The sequence below is a fragment of the Lepidochelys olivacea genome, assembly GCF_965140295.1.
Source record: "Lepidochelys olivacea isolate rLepOli2 genome assembly, chromosome: 9".
Lineage (NCBI taxonomy): Eukaryota > Metazoa > Chordata > Testudines > Cheloniidae > Lepidochelys > Lepidochelys olivacea.
Window position 1 is genome coordinate 80306183 of NC_140419.1, and position 17209 is coordinate 80323391.

Consider the following 17209-nt stretch of genomic DNA (forward strand, 5'->3'; position numbering starts at 1 on the left):
AACACTTGAGCACAGAGGTCAATGGGATGGGGGGTAAAAAAAAAAAACACTCAGTTTGCACTGGCAGGCTGACTTGATATTGTAGGCCATACATGGGTTTGGAATGAGGGATATTCGACTCACAACTCTTGCCAGTGCCAAGAAATACACAGCTAAAATTGGCAGCTCTGGGATAAGTAATGTACAAACACAGCCCAGAGTGTTGCAAGTGTACAAGCACTTTGGAAGTATGTTGAGTAAACGTGAATCAGTTGCTATGGCAACAAAACAGCGGGAAGATCGTGCTGCCTCTCTGTGACAGCTTTCAAATTCAAGTGCTTGGTTAATTTGAACTGTGCTCACTTCAGTCTAGAACCGCTGCTCAGCATAACGTCAGATGATGCAGGAGAGAGTTTCCCTCCACCTCTTCAAATAATGATTGTGGAACAGAGCCAGAGATCTCACTGAGCCGGTTGGAACTCAATGGTGACAGTGGAGGTAGAACTTCAGAAGCATAGGCCTCTGCCAGTTGAGGTAAAGGAGAATGGCTGTTAGTTGTTAGCAGCATGGGGTCTGTGATATAACAATGCTGGTTCTATCCAGTAGAAGGCAATGATACACATGCACTTTAGCCCGTTCAGAACTAGCACTTCTGTTGTCACAGGAGTGCACTGTACATGAGAAGTCAGCAGATATGCAAATAGTTAATAGACAAGGTGCCAGTAGATGACACTGAAGGATACACAGCTTTGTTGCTGGCTTTTATAGAATCAATAAATATTCTTACTATTATGCATGCAGATGTCTTCTTGAGCCCAGCTCTTAACATCCATAGCACATCACCCAAGAAACTCAAAGTACACCTTTAACTAATGAATCCTCATCACATCTGTGTGAGGCCCCTGTCTGTTACTAAAGAAGGAAAGTGGCTTGACCAAAGCCACTCAGAATCAGAACCAGGATAAGGGCCCAGCAGTTCAGACTCATAGCCCTGCACTCTGCTGGGCCACAATGAAATAGCATACATGAGAACTAACCTCTGGAGAGGCAGTTGGGATAAAATAACTGACTTGTACCTTCACCCAAACGGATTCTGATGTGATAAAAGTGAGATTAACTTGTTTTGACTGGGCTAGATTTTAATTTATATGTTGCCTCTCAACTCTTCATTTCAACAGAAAGGCAGTAGCTCTGAGGTACCATGGGAGAGGCTGTTCTGTGGCGTTTCCAGCCCTGTTGCAGGCAGAGAATACTCGGAACTCTCCTTTATTCATCCAGAGATTTTAAAAAGGCCTGGGATTGTTCCAGGAGTTTCTTGTGAACTAGACACAAGTCTAAACCAAGATACTGGAGCTTTGACTGTTTCCTTAAATTTTAATTTAATTTGGAACACAGTGAAGGGAGGTTTCAGAGTAACAGCCGTTTTAGTCTGTCTTTGCAAAAAGAAAAGGAGTACTTGTGGCACCTTAGAGACTAACCAATTTATTTGAGCATGAGCTTTCGTGAGCTACAGCTCACTTCATCGGATGCATACCGTGGAAACTGCAGTAGACATTATATACACACATTATATACACATGGTCTCTGTGTGTATATAATGTCTACTGCAGTTTCCACGGTATGCATCCAATGAAGTGAGCTGTAGCTCACGAAAGCTCATGCTCAAATAAATTGGTTAGTCTCTAAGGTGCCATAAGTACTCCTTTTCTTTTAGTGAAGGGAGGGTAACTTTCCAGAGAGAAACCAGTCCATGTGCTGTATGAGGACTTTGGAACAACCAAAGCATAGACAGCCTCCTGAAGAGTCCAGTTCAGGTTTTATGTGACACCCAGTACGTACAGGCACAGGACACTGTGGGAGTGGTTAGTCAGTTCTCTATAGCAGTGCTGTAGCCAAGTTGCATGCATTGAATAAAGCTGCTTGTCCTACACCTTATTACTGAAGCTTAGCATGCTTATGAGTTAGAACATGCCAAAGAGCCTTCATGTGTGCTGTATAATATCCTTGTTGTATAAGTAACACAAGTTATATAATAGCATTCTTGGGAAATAAAATGTTCACAGGGAAATGGCACTGCTGAGAGATCTGGGACTTGCTATTTTAAACCCTGAACCAGTGCCAAAATATCACTCCTGGTCTGAGTGAGCAATGAGTGGTTAATGATCCATGTCTGTACCACAAAAGGACTAGAAGTGAATGTTAGACACTACAGCTAATTGGAAAAGAGCAAGTACTTTTCAGATTTTTTTTTTCAGGTTTTTCAATGAAAAAACAATAACCAAACATTTTTCACAGATACCTCCGTAAAACAAACAAAAAAATCTTTTTAATCCTCAAAATTTTATTGAAAATCAATTTTTTAATTTTTTTCACAATAAAAGGAAAATTTCATAGGAAATGAAATTTTTCATTTACAATACTAATATGAATTTTCATTGGGAAAAGAGTTTCAGCTGAACATCACAGGAAAGACCCTGGCAGCTCCCTGCAGCAGGGAAATGTGCTGGCACAGAGGAGGCAGGGGGCAGTCCTTTTGGGGTTTTGGGAGCTGGCGTTGGGTCAAGTCTCTGCCACTCAGAACTCTGGTCTCTATGGGCCTAGAACTGCTGCCTGACCCATGCACTAGCTCCCACAGCATTTCAAAGCCACCCTTAACCTTTGTGGGGAGGGGAGTTTATCAGCGATTCCCTGAGCTGCCCTGCTTGCCTCTCAGCTCCCAATTACTCGAAGCTTAAAACTGAAACTAAACTGAGTCTCTTTGTCTCCGAGTCAGGCTGTCCCCTCACACTGAGGGGCTGAGCAGCCCTGGCTCATCACTGGCCCAGCAAACTGCCTGCTATATCACCCCATGTAGAAGCCTCCGAATGGCCTCAGCAGGAGTTTCTAGTCCATTCTGCTCCTACTTGGACTCCAAGCATGCTGGTAAATGGGGTCAGAGGGCTCTGGTAGCCATTATGTTGTAGTCCATAGGGTAGGACCTCCTAGAAGTTCAGTCCAGAATTCCAGGAGTTAACAAACTCCGGATGAGGATTGCATAATGATCTCCAGAAACAAGCAGTGTCCAGAGCACTTTTTGTACATGGCAGTGCATCACTGGAAGAATATCCAAGGAGTTATGAGACTTATTTCCATGTCTGAAAGCCTCTTGAGGATTGCATTAGCAAAGCTGTCTTATAAACCACCGATGGTCAAAACATTACCCTAGGTATAGCCTGATGCACCTTAAAATGGGAAGCACAGCCTGGTGCTCTCTGGAAGGAGAGGAAAAGCTGAACAATTGTAGGTTTGTAGTATATTGCTCCTGAACAGTAATTTCTTTCCATCTACCAAGAAAGATAAGAGTCAAAGCATAAATATTTCTAAAGTTATGCCAGTTAGGTCCATGCCCTATGCCCCTGGCAAATTGCCCATTGTACTATCTTATTGCGACATTTGGGTAATGCTACTAGAAGCAGAACAGGTGATTGGCTAGGGCAGCAAAATAATTGGCTAGGGCAGCAAAACTCTGGTACAGGGTTGGGAGAGAGATTTTTCTAGTTTGCCAAGAGCCAGCTCTGTATCTCAAATGGATTTCCAACCCAGGCTACCTTTTCTTTATTGAATTAGAGCCTGACCCAAATAAAACAACCTCAATACAGCAAAAGGCTTTTGGCTGGAATCAGTGAGTGAGAGGCATGCCCTCTTGTAGCCATAACACCTCAGATTAAGCCTGGTCACATGGATTTGAGACCTCCACCTACTTGCTGCTGGGCGTGGTGTCAATGAATTGGTCAGTTAGGTTCTTCCTGCTAAGTCAATATGGATCCAGTGCTTCTGAGACTGCTGTGCGGCAGGTGTTCAGATAAGATATGAAACCATTTATGGTTATCCAAAAACCCACAATGCTATTCCCAAGAATTCTGGCCACACTCCACTTTGGGTAATTACATTCAGACTGCCTGAACTTTAATTGAGATAAGACATTCTTCCACACTGTCTATCCTTTGTGGTGTTGATATGTACTGCTAAACAGCTGCCACATTATGCCACAGAGGAGACTGCACACCGGTAAGTGATTCCTTTACATACCAGTGGCTTGTAATGTGCTTTGAGATTTTGGGGGGCTGAAAGGGGCCAGGTGCATATAATATTATTAAAACAGTTTTAGGTGACACATTAGTCTCCCTGCCCCAAAGTGTTGGCTATATGTATCAACTCTTCGCAGATGTTCTACTGCATTAACACTAGTCACATCTCTAACTGAAGACTGCTGAGCCCACCCCCAACCCTGGTCTCCCCTCCCTAAGATATTGCATGATTGCTGCTTTACTGTATCATGTTTTGTAAGAACATTTTATCCCACTTGGGTACCTCTGAAAGCCAGATGTTCCCTCTCAGCATGGCCTCTTCTTTTTTTAAACAAACATTTTTGAGATGATGTTATTTTTATTCAGTTCCCTCTGTGAAACCTTAAGGACAGAAATGGCTCTTTGCTTAGCAGAGTCACATCAGGGGAAAGGGAGAGGTATATATATATATATATATACTTTCAAGTGCTTGACTTTGCAACCTTAATAGTGATACACATACACACTTGAAAGTTAGGAAATACCTGAATTAAGTTTGTCTGGGCAACTTAATTCAGCCCCCTTGTGCATATGCATTATGATCCAGTCTTTAGTTACATGATCACACACTGTTTTTTCCACAGGACCTCTGCTTTAGACAGTGCACAGGATGGACCTGCTCTGGGGGTGTGAATCAGGGTTATGAAGTAAAGGAGACTTTCATCTGCAGGACTTCCCACCTCATTTGTTGTAGATGATGAAAGGTGTGTGGTGAATGAAGCAGGGGATTATAGGAAGAGGAAAGGAGTTCAGTTACCATGGTGATGAGCATAGTTTAGACACTAGACAGATAATAAAAGGTGCCTTCTTGAGGAAGACCATGCAGTGTATTCAGATTGTATTTAAATTGCTACCTCTTTTGGGGCAGGAACCTTGTCTTCCTACATGACTACAAAACAGCTAACAAGCTTTTGGCTCTATACAAATAAATATGCTTTTATTATGTAATTAATTAATTAATTACATAAAACAAGGAGGGTAGAAACTTACTTTCCCCTGCATTCTCAAAAAGAGTGTTATCAAGAAAAGAGAGCAAGTGTTTCAATGAGCTTAGAGGTGTCTTTCCCTGATAGCCAGTTTTATCCCTGGCTGACCTCATGGGTGGTGGGGACATGAGTGGTCCTTCTGGTGGAATGTTCCCTTAGAGAAGGAACACTCCCTCTCTAATCGAACTTCCCACCCATGCCGATGTACCATGATTTATAATTCTTAACATACTCTCTGCTAATGGGTTCTTAAAGCTGGAAATAGAGGTGCTGAGCTGTTTAGGGTAACTTTTTCTGCCTTACTCTCAGTTAGTAGTGCTTTACTCTGCAAGTAGTATTAGTGATTCCAAGATTTGTCACCAGGCTGGAAATTTGGCATCTTTCCCCAGCACAAAATTTACTGAAAAAATAAAAGAGCTCTCCCCAACACACACACATATTCACTGGAGGCCTTATCCTTCAAACTGACAAGGATCATTGTAATAGTCACTTCATTCACATGGCAGAAAAGATTTCTCTGGTTCAGACAATTACAAATGATGAGTGGTTCTGAAGAGAGACACGATCTTAGGGGTGTTAATAATAGGCTGTATACTGAATCCATGAATCATAGTAATTAGAGATAGAGGAGCCCTATTAGGTAATCTCATCCAACCCTCCAGCCAATAAATGATTGCTCCCTATATATGGCTTTGTCCAATCCAGTTTCAAATGGGGTTTCCATTATTTCTCTTACTGTTCCACTGTCTACTAGACATGAATGTTAGGTCGTTTTTCCTGATATTCAGCCTAAATTCTCCTCTGCTCTATTTCAGCCCATTACTCTTACTCACTTTGATTTTTGGCTGTGAAAGCTGGATATTTTTCCAGTTAGGAAAATCTTGAATCTCTTGAGTAAATGTGAAAACTTATGAGTGTTTGAATAGCAAGGAAAGGAAGTGAAACTTCAGTGGAAGCACAATTCGTGTTGCTTTCTATATCTAGGGTCAGTGAGTGGTAACTAGAGAAAAAGAAATTGCATATAAAAAAACAGAAGGCAATAAACAGAGCCGCAGTGGTAAACTGAGTGCAGAGTGGGTTCTGGTACACTAACTGGAATATGTCTTTCTCCCACAGAACATGAAGCCCATAGTCCAAAGGAGACGCTCCACCCCTTCTGCCATTAGCAAAGCTCTCAACAAGTCCAAATCCCATTCCAGGTAAGGAATCATCTCCTCAATATCCCCACCAAAGCTTTAGCCCACTTTTACAAATAAAAAAAAAATCAAATCAAATAGATTTGCTAACCCATGTTTTAATTCAGCTGTCGATACCAGGGGCCAGTAGTGTCTGGACAGACCTCCCATCTGGAGGGGTTCCCGTTTCCTTTTTGGAACATGCTTTAAAAATGTGATGCTGAAAACATGTAGTGCCAGACTGTGATCTCACCTACACAGATGTAAATCCAGAATAACTCAATTGCCCTCAGTGGAGTCACTCCGGGCTTACACTGGTGTAACGCAGGTCAGAATCTAGACTTTACTGCATGGAAAAGCAGCCAACGTTAAGGTGAAGTTTGTATGTGAATAGCCAAGCCACACATATAATAAATATTTAGTTAGTCATAGCAGCCTGACTGTGTTCTCTCTGGAAGCCAAACAACAGATGGCCAGTGAGTCCCTTAAAAGAAATCAGGAATTTTTACTTTTAAAAAAAAATGTCAAAAACCAACAAGGAACAAAAATTCCAATCCTCCATTTCACTTTCTCGCCCTGCTCTAAATGAGATAAACCTTCTCTCAGCTTCTTTGTGTAATTCCAACTGGGAAGTCAATGGATGTTTGCCTGATGGATTCATTGCTGTTTAGTCTGCCATCTAACCAGCAACGGGAAATAGTATGAGAAGCTGAAACAGAGATGCCCTAAGAAACGAAGTTACTGATGTAATGGAAGAATGAGACAGAAGCAAACTTTGGAAATACAAGCTTCCCAGAGCAGACCTTCACTTGAAGGACTCCTCTGTCCTTGGTTATTGGTGCCAGTGATCTGCAGCCATTGGTGAAAAACAGCATTGACAAGTGTCAAAACAGAGTCTCTTGGTACAGAGAAGCCCTTTAGGGGCTGGGCTTGCTCCTGCTGGAGTCAGTGGCCAACTTGCTTAGGGGAGATCAGGGTCAGGGCACACATGGGACTTTCACTACAATCACAGGCAATGGTTTGAGTCTGGAAACTCTTAATCAAATCTAGAAAATGGGAAGAATTAAAATGGCACCCAGATGAGAGGAACAGACAGAGACAATTATTCAGTCGCCCAACAAGAGGGGTAAGGATGGGCAGCGATACCAAAGGCGTAAGTGTTGGAAGTGAATGCAGAGATGGTGGGTTGGCAGCCCTGGTTAGTTATCCTCAGAGCAGGTGCAGTGAGGAGCAGGGCAGCGTGAGTTCTCTGTATCATTCCACCAATGTGCTTCCATGCCCAGCTCACTTCAGGGGAGAGACGGGAATTCACTGTTTGTGACCCATTCTGTCCTCGCCTTCTCTGCTAAAACTGTCAATACGATGGTTGGTTTTGAGCTATTGGCACATTTCCACTAGGAACTGGACAGACTCGTCTAGACTCATTTCATACAGGTCACTTTTCAGATGGTAACAGCTTTCATTTGCTACCAACCTGGGCGATTGTATTAACTGGTGACCTAATGTGAAAAGCTCCTTTTCCCACTTGAATGGTCTGGAGCCATCCAGTGCCCCCACTTGACTTTAATTTCTTCAGATATAAAGCACCCAGACTTCTAGTGTTTATTGTCGTCAAGTATAACACACTGACCTTCCAACTCTTGTGCTGAAATATCAAGTGCTATACAGTAGCCAAGCCTCACAGCCCTTTGATGGGAGAATAACCATCTTAGGGTTCAGGCAGTTTCTCCCTACCCTGCACAGTGTAACAATTAGACAACAGATAAAGGAATGTCAGGCTCTTTCTCTGTTTGGTTCTGATAACATCCTCATAAATAACATTGCTGCAGGGATTTGCTTAGTTAAAATAAATATTTGTTTAAAAGATAAAAACTTAAGTGATTTACATTTTGCACCAGGCAACCCTATCCAAGAGCAGCAGTTTCCTTTCACCCTGTATTTAACTGCTTGGGAGTAAGTCCTGCTTTTGTGAAATGTTCAGACAGAAGCCAATCTTTTAGGGTGGTTTAAAATAAATTGCAGAAATACCATCATCTACATCTCTAGCCCAAGTAATGTGGTCTCAGAAATGCTTTTGCTTCCCTCCCTCAACTCCCCCCCCCCCTCCCGCCAATATCACACTGACTCAAAAAGAGAAACAAATTCTTGACTTTATTTGGCTGGAGAACATCTTTGCAAGGGGAGGGAAGCTCTAAACATTTCTCATGATGTATTGCCTCAGAGGGAGCTGGTACAATGCCGTCTTTACTTGGGCCACCAGAGCATTGGTGAATTTTTGTTGTAGTCGTTGCTACTCTTCTGTTGTGTTTACCAAACCTTGTAACTTCTCCAGCATTAAGAAATCACTGCTGAGATTGTTTGGTGTTCCTGTCTCTACTGCTCCACTGACACACAGGGGAAGCTTTCATGGGCATGTTTTAAAGTGAACTTATCTTTTTACTTGGAGAGGCAACAGGCTTATGTGCTTGTCTGTGAGCATAAGAGTGCCAGGCTGGGACAAGCCAGAGACTCCAGCCTGCAAGAATGCAGCTGTTCAGGGACTCTGCAGGTGGGATTTTCAAAAGCTGTTTGTGTTGGCTTAGCCCTGCTCCCTTTAAAGCCAGTGAGCAGCTTTAGTCTTGAGTACTGGCAGCAGAGTTAGGCCAATAATATGAAAATCTCAGCCTATAAGTATAGAGCTTTGTTCAGTATTGTTGATTTTAATGGGATCACTCAGACTAAGGTACTACTCTACAGGAGTAAAGGTGGCAGAGTCTGGCCTGTTGTGTCCATCTCGCTGAAAACTTTACATTTACAGCCATTTCTATGAGACTAATAAATCCAACTAGGACTGATTGTGTATTCACACCACCAACGGTGCTTTGATCTTGCAGACAGTCTGGGGAGAGCACCTGTGCATATTCAGTAGAGGCAATCCCACATACTACAGCTAGGGTAGCAGTAGAGATGAAGATCTGTCCCACCTCTCTTACTGATGATTCTGTGACATTCTTCACAGTGTGCCATTGCTGCATTTATTGCTAAATTAATAGAGTAGGAGAGAGCATATGCAATTCATACTTGAGAATTTTGAGATGGGAAGGGAAAAGAATAATAAAATGGTGGAGTTATTACATTTTGCTAGTTTGCATGAGTAAGTTTAATTCCAGCAACTGCTTATTGAGTTCAATAGAGATATAGGAGCCATTCTTTCTTTGGCAAAATATTGCACCAAAATCAGCCTAAAGTAGCAACAAAAATAGTTGGATTACAATAATACCTAGCTCTTATATAGCTTTTTTAATCAGTAGATCTCAAAGTGTTTTTATAAAATTATAGCCAGATCCCTGAATCAGGTGAATGGAACTAGACTAGTATACACAGTAAATATTCATCATGCTACAGCCCAGACACGGACAAGCAATTTGGTGTGGAGGGAACTAGCATTGATAAAAACAGAACTGATCAACTACACTGCAAATTTGCCTGCACTCCCTGCTGATGAATGATCTCATGCATGCATCTCAGCCCCCTTTCCACTTATAGGATCACAATCTGAGATCTTTACTCAGATAACAGTATTCTTGCCAGAGTAAAGTGAAAACTGAGTAAGGACCTCAGGATTTCCTCCATATTCAGTATAAAATATATAGACAGCTTTCATTAAGCTGAGTCTGAGCCTATGTGAGAAGAAATGAAATAGCCATCAGTCTATTGGGTTATTAACAAAGTCTATGGGAGTTGCAATAATTGCACAATTCATATGATGATTTTTTTCCAGGGAAATTACTCTTTCCTCATCGCACCCAGACAATGGGCTACCAACCGGGGCTTTCAGTAACCCAAATTCTGTTTTCATCTTGGATGAGAGGGTACAGCTTACCATGGGACTGCAGACCCAGGAGAGACATTTGTTCCTCTTCAGTGACATGCTGGTCATTGCCAAGTCCAAGTAAGAGAATGTGGGCAAGCTACACAAGGGTTATGTCTCACATCTAGTAGCCAGTGTAAACCAGGATCAAGGGCATTTGTGGATCAGGGTACCAGGACAGCCACATTTTTAAAGGAGCTTCTAAAATTTTGCAAGTTCCCCATTCCACCCCAAGAAATGTGTTAGCCACTGCTTGGAATGTCTACCCTTAATTTATCACTGCATTTTCATAAAGCAACATGATCTGAACTAAGTAAGTTTGCCCTTTGCTTCATGAGACTCCTTGAAGAAGTGACATGGCATTCTTGCCGGTGCTGAGGAAATGGAGTGAAAGGGGCTCCATGCAGAAGACAGAAAATTAATTCATCTTTTGGCTAGTTCTCTTCAGTTCCTATTTAGCTCATAGGTAAATAGCTTAGCTGATCTCAACAATGCTTACTTGTCTGTGGGTAGTAATTTGTCTGAATCACAAAACCACTATGGTATGGCACATAGTTTGGTAAGACTAAGGCTTGGGATACTTGAGATGTCAGTTCAGAGGCATCAATGGATATGGACAAGGAAGTCTGTATGTGTGCTATGCCTCTTTCTAGCCAGTCCCATTAGCCTAATCAATCTCTGGTTTGAATTCCAGGTCCTCCTCCAGCTTGAAGCTGAAGAAGCAGGTGCGCCTGAGTGAAGTATGGACTGGATCCTGTCTCAACGAAGTGTCCGAGAAAAAGATGAGCCCTGAGAATTCGTTTGTCATTGGCTGGCCTACCACCAATTTTGTTGTCTCCTTCAGGTATCACTGCACAGTAACAAACCCACTGCATTGCAGGCTTGCAGCTACCACGATGCTGCACGTTTAGAACTAAATGATGACAGAGAGTCTAGAACTCTGAGCCCCTGTTCCAGAAATACAGACCCTCATTAAATGAGCTAAAGAAGAATGTCTGTTAACTATTAGCAACACAGCGAAAGTGAAGAAGGATAGTTCAGGGGCGATGTGCAAGACCTAGCTTCAGGTCCTGGTTCTACGACAAGCTTCCTCTGTGACCTTAAGGAGGTTACTTAGGGTTGTGTACACAGCCCACAGCAATGAACCTCCCAGCCTGGGTCGACAGATTTGGGTTATGCCCTAAAATAGCTGGGTCGACAGTGCTTTGAAGTTGTGTCTCAGGCTGGAGCTGAGGCTCTGAAGCCTAGGGGTGGGGGACTGGGTTCAGAGCCTGAGCTTCAGCCCCAGCTACAACTTCAACGCCCTGTCTACACAACTACTTTTACAGTGCTAGCAGAGGCCCCACTAGTCCAAGTCTGTCATCTTAGGCTGGGAGCTCCCTGCCACTGGCTGTGTAGACACACCTGTAGAGTCTCTGGGCCTCAGTTACTCCTAATTGTACATCTGTACCTCACAGGAACGTTGTGAGGATAAATGCACTAAAGATTGTGAGCTGCTCAGATATTATGGTAATGGCAGCTGTGTAAGTACCTTAGATGGAGTGGGGTTATGGCACACAATTGAGCGGCTCTGATTCCACTCAGGATAGGCCTCTGGTGCATATGCACACTAGCCAGATCAGTGCAGTTTTCTGGACCCTAAAGAGTGCAACGAATTCTTCCCATGTCCCTCCTTATCTCTCCTTCCCTGTGAGGAGTTCTTTCAACCAACCCCTGTTTTCCTGTTGCATTAAAGACATCCAATCCATTTTAAAATAAAACATTTGCAGGTAAATACTCACTGGGTAAATATTCACATATTAAGATCATCTTGACTAACCTCACAGCATACGGGAACAGGGCACATATGGCACTTTCTGAAAAGAACTCCAGGCTGTTCAGTGAAAATGGCGTTTTCATCTTTAGTTATGCCCCTGCAGGCTGTTTTTCTGCCCACATTTTATTATTAGGGAGAGGTGAATTATGCTGGTGAAAGATGCCAGAATGACAGCCCTGGAGAACCACATATCTGGTACCCTGTGGGAAGCTACAATGCAAGCTTCCTTCACACACTTTTGTCCACCAGTGTGTCCCAATCATGCAGGGATAGGAGGGTATTTCAGTCTCCATGGATCATTCAATCCTTGTCCTTTTGGCTGATAGCCAGCAAGGAGTGCTAGTCAGTGCTAAGGCACTGCTGATGTTTGTGCTTTGGACAATTGGCTTGGCAGCAAAGGAACTGGGATCCACCAACTCATTTCACACTTGTTGTTCCATCCCTTCTGAACAGTGAGGATGCTGCTTTTCACTTTATTATGCCATGTGCACACAATTCCTGCACTGGAGGCCTCAGGCGTATGTCGCCTGGATAGATCTCTTATTTTTCTTTTTTTATCCAAACCATAGCAATGGAGATATTAGTGACCAATACTGCCAGCGAAGGCTTCTAGGAATTGTAAGCATAGGAAAGGAAATGATAGTAGAAACAAAATATCAATTAAAGGTCATTACAAAAAAATAAAGACACACATGACTTGCTAACTCCGTCACAGAAAGATATTTGTTCCTTATCTGAACACCCCTCAGGTTGGCCAGGAAATCTAGTTCAGCTCGGCTGCTCTTGGGGTTTTATTATTATTATTTCCTTTTGTTAAAATAGAACAGAACCAGGAAAGGACTGCACTTTTGTTCTAGGGCTTCCAGGAAGGAACTGAGACTGACAGCTAAATATAAGCAAAGCCTGGTAGAGTCTCTAAACGCTATTAGTCATTTAGCCATTATTTAATATTTTGCCTCTCTTTTTCTTCTCAGCTCCTCTGAAGAGAAGGAGCAATGGCTCTCAACGTTACTGTGGTAAGAGTCACATACGTCTCCTCTTGCTGTGCTGTCCCTTGATAATCCTTTATAAACCGATTGGGGAGGGTTTAGATGCTAGACATCCCACTCCCATTGCCTTTCAGTGGGTTCCTCATTGCTTTTTAGGCATTTGAAAATCCCTTGTCAGCAGCCTCTGCCTTCATGTGATTTGTGAAGGGAAAAGAGGGCCAATAAGAGAATCTGGGTTACAGTGTGAGCCTTTGGCTATTACACGAGACTCAAAGGGGCAGGTGACAAAAGCCCACAGGTAAGCATAAAAAAAGGTAACCTTAACAGAGAACTAGATGTTGGGGGCGGGGAGGGGGACATGACAAATTACAGTAGGGTTATAGGAACAACAAGAGAGAAATCCATGGGGGAATCTGCTCAACATCTTAGATGTCTATATACAAATGCAAGGAATATGGGGAATAAACTGAAAGAGCTAGAAGGATTAGTACATAAGCTAAATTATAACTTCACTGGCATCACAGAGACTTGGCGAGATAAATCTCATGATTGGAATATTGGTCTAGAGGAATATAGCTTGTACAGATAGAACAGGCAGGGGAAAAGGGAGAAGGTGTTGCCTTAGACATCCAGAATATATACACTTGTTCAGAGATCTAGAAAGAAGTGAGAGGCAGACCAGTCAAATGTCTCTGAATAAAGATTAAAGGGGGAAAAATAGGGGTGATATCATGGTAGGAGTCTACTATAAATCACCAAATAAGGAAGAGGAGGTTAATGAGGTATTTACAGAACAAACAACACAAATATCCAAAACACATGACCTGGTAATAATGGGGGACATCCTTTGGAAAAGTAATATGGCAAAACACAAAATTTCTAATAAATGTAGTGGGACAACTTTTTTGTTTCAGAAAGTGGCAAAACATAACCTGGAGGCCAGCCATTTTAGACTTGATTCTGAACAACAGGGAGGAATTGGTTACAAATCTGAATATAGAAGGCAATTGGGGTGAAAGTGATCATGAAATGATAAATTTTGTAATTCAGAAGAAAGGAAGGAGTGAGAGCATCATGATAAAGACAACTGGACTTCAAAAAAGGAGACTTTAACACATTCAGAGAACTGGTATAAGGTCCGATGGGAAGAAAATCTAAGGTATTAAGAGTTTAAGAGATGTGGCAGTTTCTCAAAGAGACAATATTAAACACACAACTGCCAACTATTCCAATGTAAAAAAAAGGAAGAATAATAAGAGGCCTATATAGTTCCATCAGAAGCTCTTTAATGATCTGAAAATTCAAAAGAAATCCAACAAAGAGCGGAAACATGGACAAATTGCTAAAGAGAATACAAAAGAATAGCACAATCTTATAGGGACAAAATCAGAAAGGCTAAGGCACAGAATGAATTACATCTAGCAAGGAACATAGAAGACATAAGAATATAAGAATTGCCCTACTGGGTCAGACCAAAGGTCTATCTGCCCAGTATCCTGTCTTCCAACAGTGGCTAGTGTCAGGTGCCCCAGAGGGAATGAACAGAACAGGTAATCATCAAGTGGTCCATCTCCTTTCACTCATTCCCAGCTTCTGGCAAACAGAGGCAAGGGACACCATTCCTACCCACCCTGGCTAATAGCCATTGATGGACCTATCCTCCATGAATTTACCAGGAATTTATCTAGTTCTTGGCCTTTACAACATCCTCTGGCAAGGAGTTCCACAGGTTGACTGTGCATTGTGTGAAGAAATACTTCCTTTTATTTGTTTTAAACCTGCTGCCTATTAGTTTCATTTTGTGACCGCCTAGTTCTTGTGTTATGAGAAGTAAGGCTTATCTACACTTCCTTACCTACTTTTTCTACACCAGTCATGATTTTATAGACCTCAATGATATCTCCCCTCAGCCATCTCTTTTCCAAACTGAAAAGTCCCAGTCTTATTAATCTCTCCTCATACAGAAGCCGTTCCATACCCCTAATCATTTTTGTTGCCTTTTTCTGAACCTTTTCCAACTCCAAAATATCTTTTTTGAGATGGGGCGACCACATCTGCGCACAGTATTCAAGATGTGGGTGTACCATGGATTTATATTGATGCATTTTCTGTCCTATTATCTATCCCTTTTGTAATTATTCCCAGCATTCTGTTCACTTTTTTTTGACTGCCGCAGCACGTTGAGTGGATGTTTTCAGAGAACTATCCACAATGACTGCAAGATCTCTTTCTTGAGTTGAAACAGCTAATTTAGACCCCATCATTTTATATAAAAGACAATAAGAAGGGGTTATTTAAATACATTAGGAGAAAGAGAAAGACAAAGGAAAGGGTAGGTCCTCTGCTTAGTAGGGAAGAAGAGCTAATAACTGATGACATCAAGAGGGCAGAGTTGTTTAATGCCTATTTTGCTTCAGACTTCACTAAAAAAATTTATAGTGACCAAATACTCAACATAATTAATATTATCAACAAGGGGGAAGAAAGGCAAGCCAAAATAGGGAAAGAACATGTTAAGAATATTTAGATATGTTAGATATATTCCAGTTGGCAGGGCCGGATGAAATTCATCCTACAGTTCTTAAGGAACTGGCTGAAGCAACCTTGAAACCATTAGCAAATTTCTTCGAGAACCCATGTAAGATGGGTGAGGTCCCAGACAAATGGAGAGGGCAGACATGGTGTGGGGAGGGGCAAAGGGCCACCTGCCTCTCCCCAATTGCCTGGCCGGGGAGGGGAAGGGCCCAGCAGGACCCAGGAGTCAGAGTTTGAGTGTGAAATGTGATGAGTTCTGTGCTGTTAACACCCTCTGCCCTTGGAGCAGGGAGTTTGTTTATAAACAGAGACAGGGTAATTAAGATAACAAAAGGCTTGTCATTAAGTTTAATTAAGGATCATTAGATGATCCTGAAAGCATTCCCAGGCACTCCATTTAAAAGACAGGAAACAAAGGATAGGAATAAATGATCCATTTTTAGAATGAAGAGAAATAAATAGAGGTGTCCACAGGGGTCTGTACTGGGACCAGTGCTGTTCAACATATTCATAAATGATCTGCAAAACAGGGTAAACAGTGAGGTGGCAAAGTTTGCAGATGATACAAAATTACTCAAGATAGTGAAGTCCAAAACAGACTGCAAAGAGTTACAAAGGGATCACATAAAACTGGGTGACTTGGCAACAAAATGGCAGATGAAATTAATGTTAAATGCAAAGTAATGCACATGGCAAATTATAATCCCAACAATACATACAAAATGATGGTGCCTAAATTAGCTGTTACCCATCAAGAAAGAGATCTTGGAGTCATTTTCAGTACTCTGAAAGAACTATGTTTCCAGAGTACTGCAAATGTATAAGAATCCTTCTCACTGTGCCTGTATCATCCTGAACTCATTCTCCAGCTTCAGCAGACTTAAAAATTATCACCAGTCATTAGTGGGACAGACACAACAGAATACTATAGCTGTCCTTAACGTGCAGGTCGCATGGGAGGTCACGTACCCCCCTTTAGCTGGTGTCCCTCTTTGTATCCCTCCAACCTGTCACCTAGAAAACAACTTTGGTACTAGAAGATATTGGAACAAATCAAACAATTAATTTGTAAGCACCTAAGGGACAATGGGGTTATAAGGACTAGCCAGCAAGGATTTGTGAAGAACAAATCATGCCAAACCAACCTAATTTCCTTTTTTGACAGGGTGACTGACCTAGCGGATAGTGGAATAGCAATAGACATGATATATCTTGATTTTACTAAGGCTTTGACACAGTTTCACATGACATTCTTATAAGCCAACTAGGGAAATGTGGTCTAGATGAAATTACTATAAAGTGGGTGCACAACTGGTTGAAAGACCAGACTCAAAGAGTAGTTATCAAACTGGGAGGGTGTATCAAGTGGAGTACCACAGGGATCAGTCCTGGTATTAGTCAATATTTTCATTAATGACCTGGGTAATGGAGTGGAGAGTGTGCTTATAAAATTTGCAGATGACACCAACCTGGGAGCGGTTGCAAACACTTTGGAGGGCAGGTTTAGCATTAAAAACAAGCTTGACAAATTAGAGAATTGGTCTGAAATCAACAAAATGATATTCAGGAAAGACAAGTGAAAAGTACTTCACTTAGGAAGGAAAAATCAAACGAAAAACTTCAAAATGGGAAATAACTGGCTGGGTGATAGTACTGCTGAAAAGGATCTGGGGGGATAGTGGATCACACTGAATATGAGTCAACAATGTGATGCAGCTGTGAAAAAAGCTATCATTCTGGGGTATATTACAGTAATGTTGTATGTAAGACACA

General features: G+C 42.0%; 1 protein-coding gene across 3 annotated transcripts in view; it reads left to right on the forward strand.

Annotated features, from left to right (window-relative positions):
* The window catches only part of LOC311526829 (uncharacterized protein), a 58854-nt gene that overhangs the window by 20344 nt on the left and 21301 nt on the right, over positions 1–17209 (forward strand). The window contains exons 1-5 of one of the 3 annotated variants that reach the window (XM_084640283.1): positions 4692–4789; positions 6188–6270; positions 10007–10177; positions 10791–10940; positions 12887–12928. In XM_084640283.1, the coding sequence (XP_084496409.1) occupies positions 6191–6270; positions 10007–10177; positions 10791–10940; positions 12887–12928 (443 nt within the window). In that variant the 5' untranslated portion in view covers positions 4692–4789; positions 6188–6190. Of the gene's footprint in view, positions 1–4691; positions 4790–6187; positions 6271–10006; positions 10178–10790; positions 10941–12886; positions 12929–17209 lie in introns of those variants that run through there. The other 2 variants (XM_084640285.1, XM_084640284.1) reach the window with 2 other exon arrangements.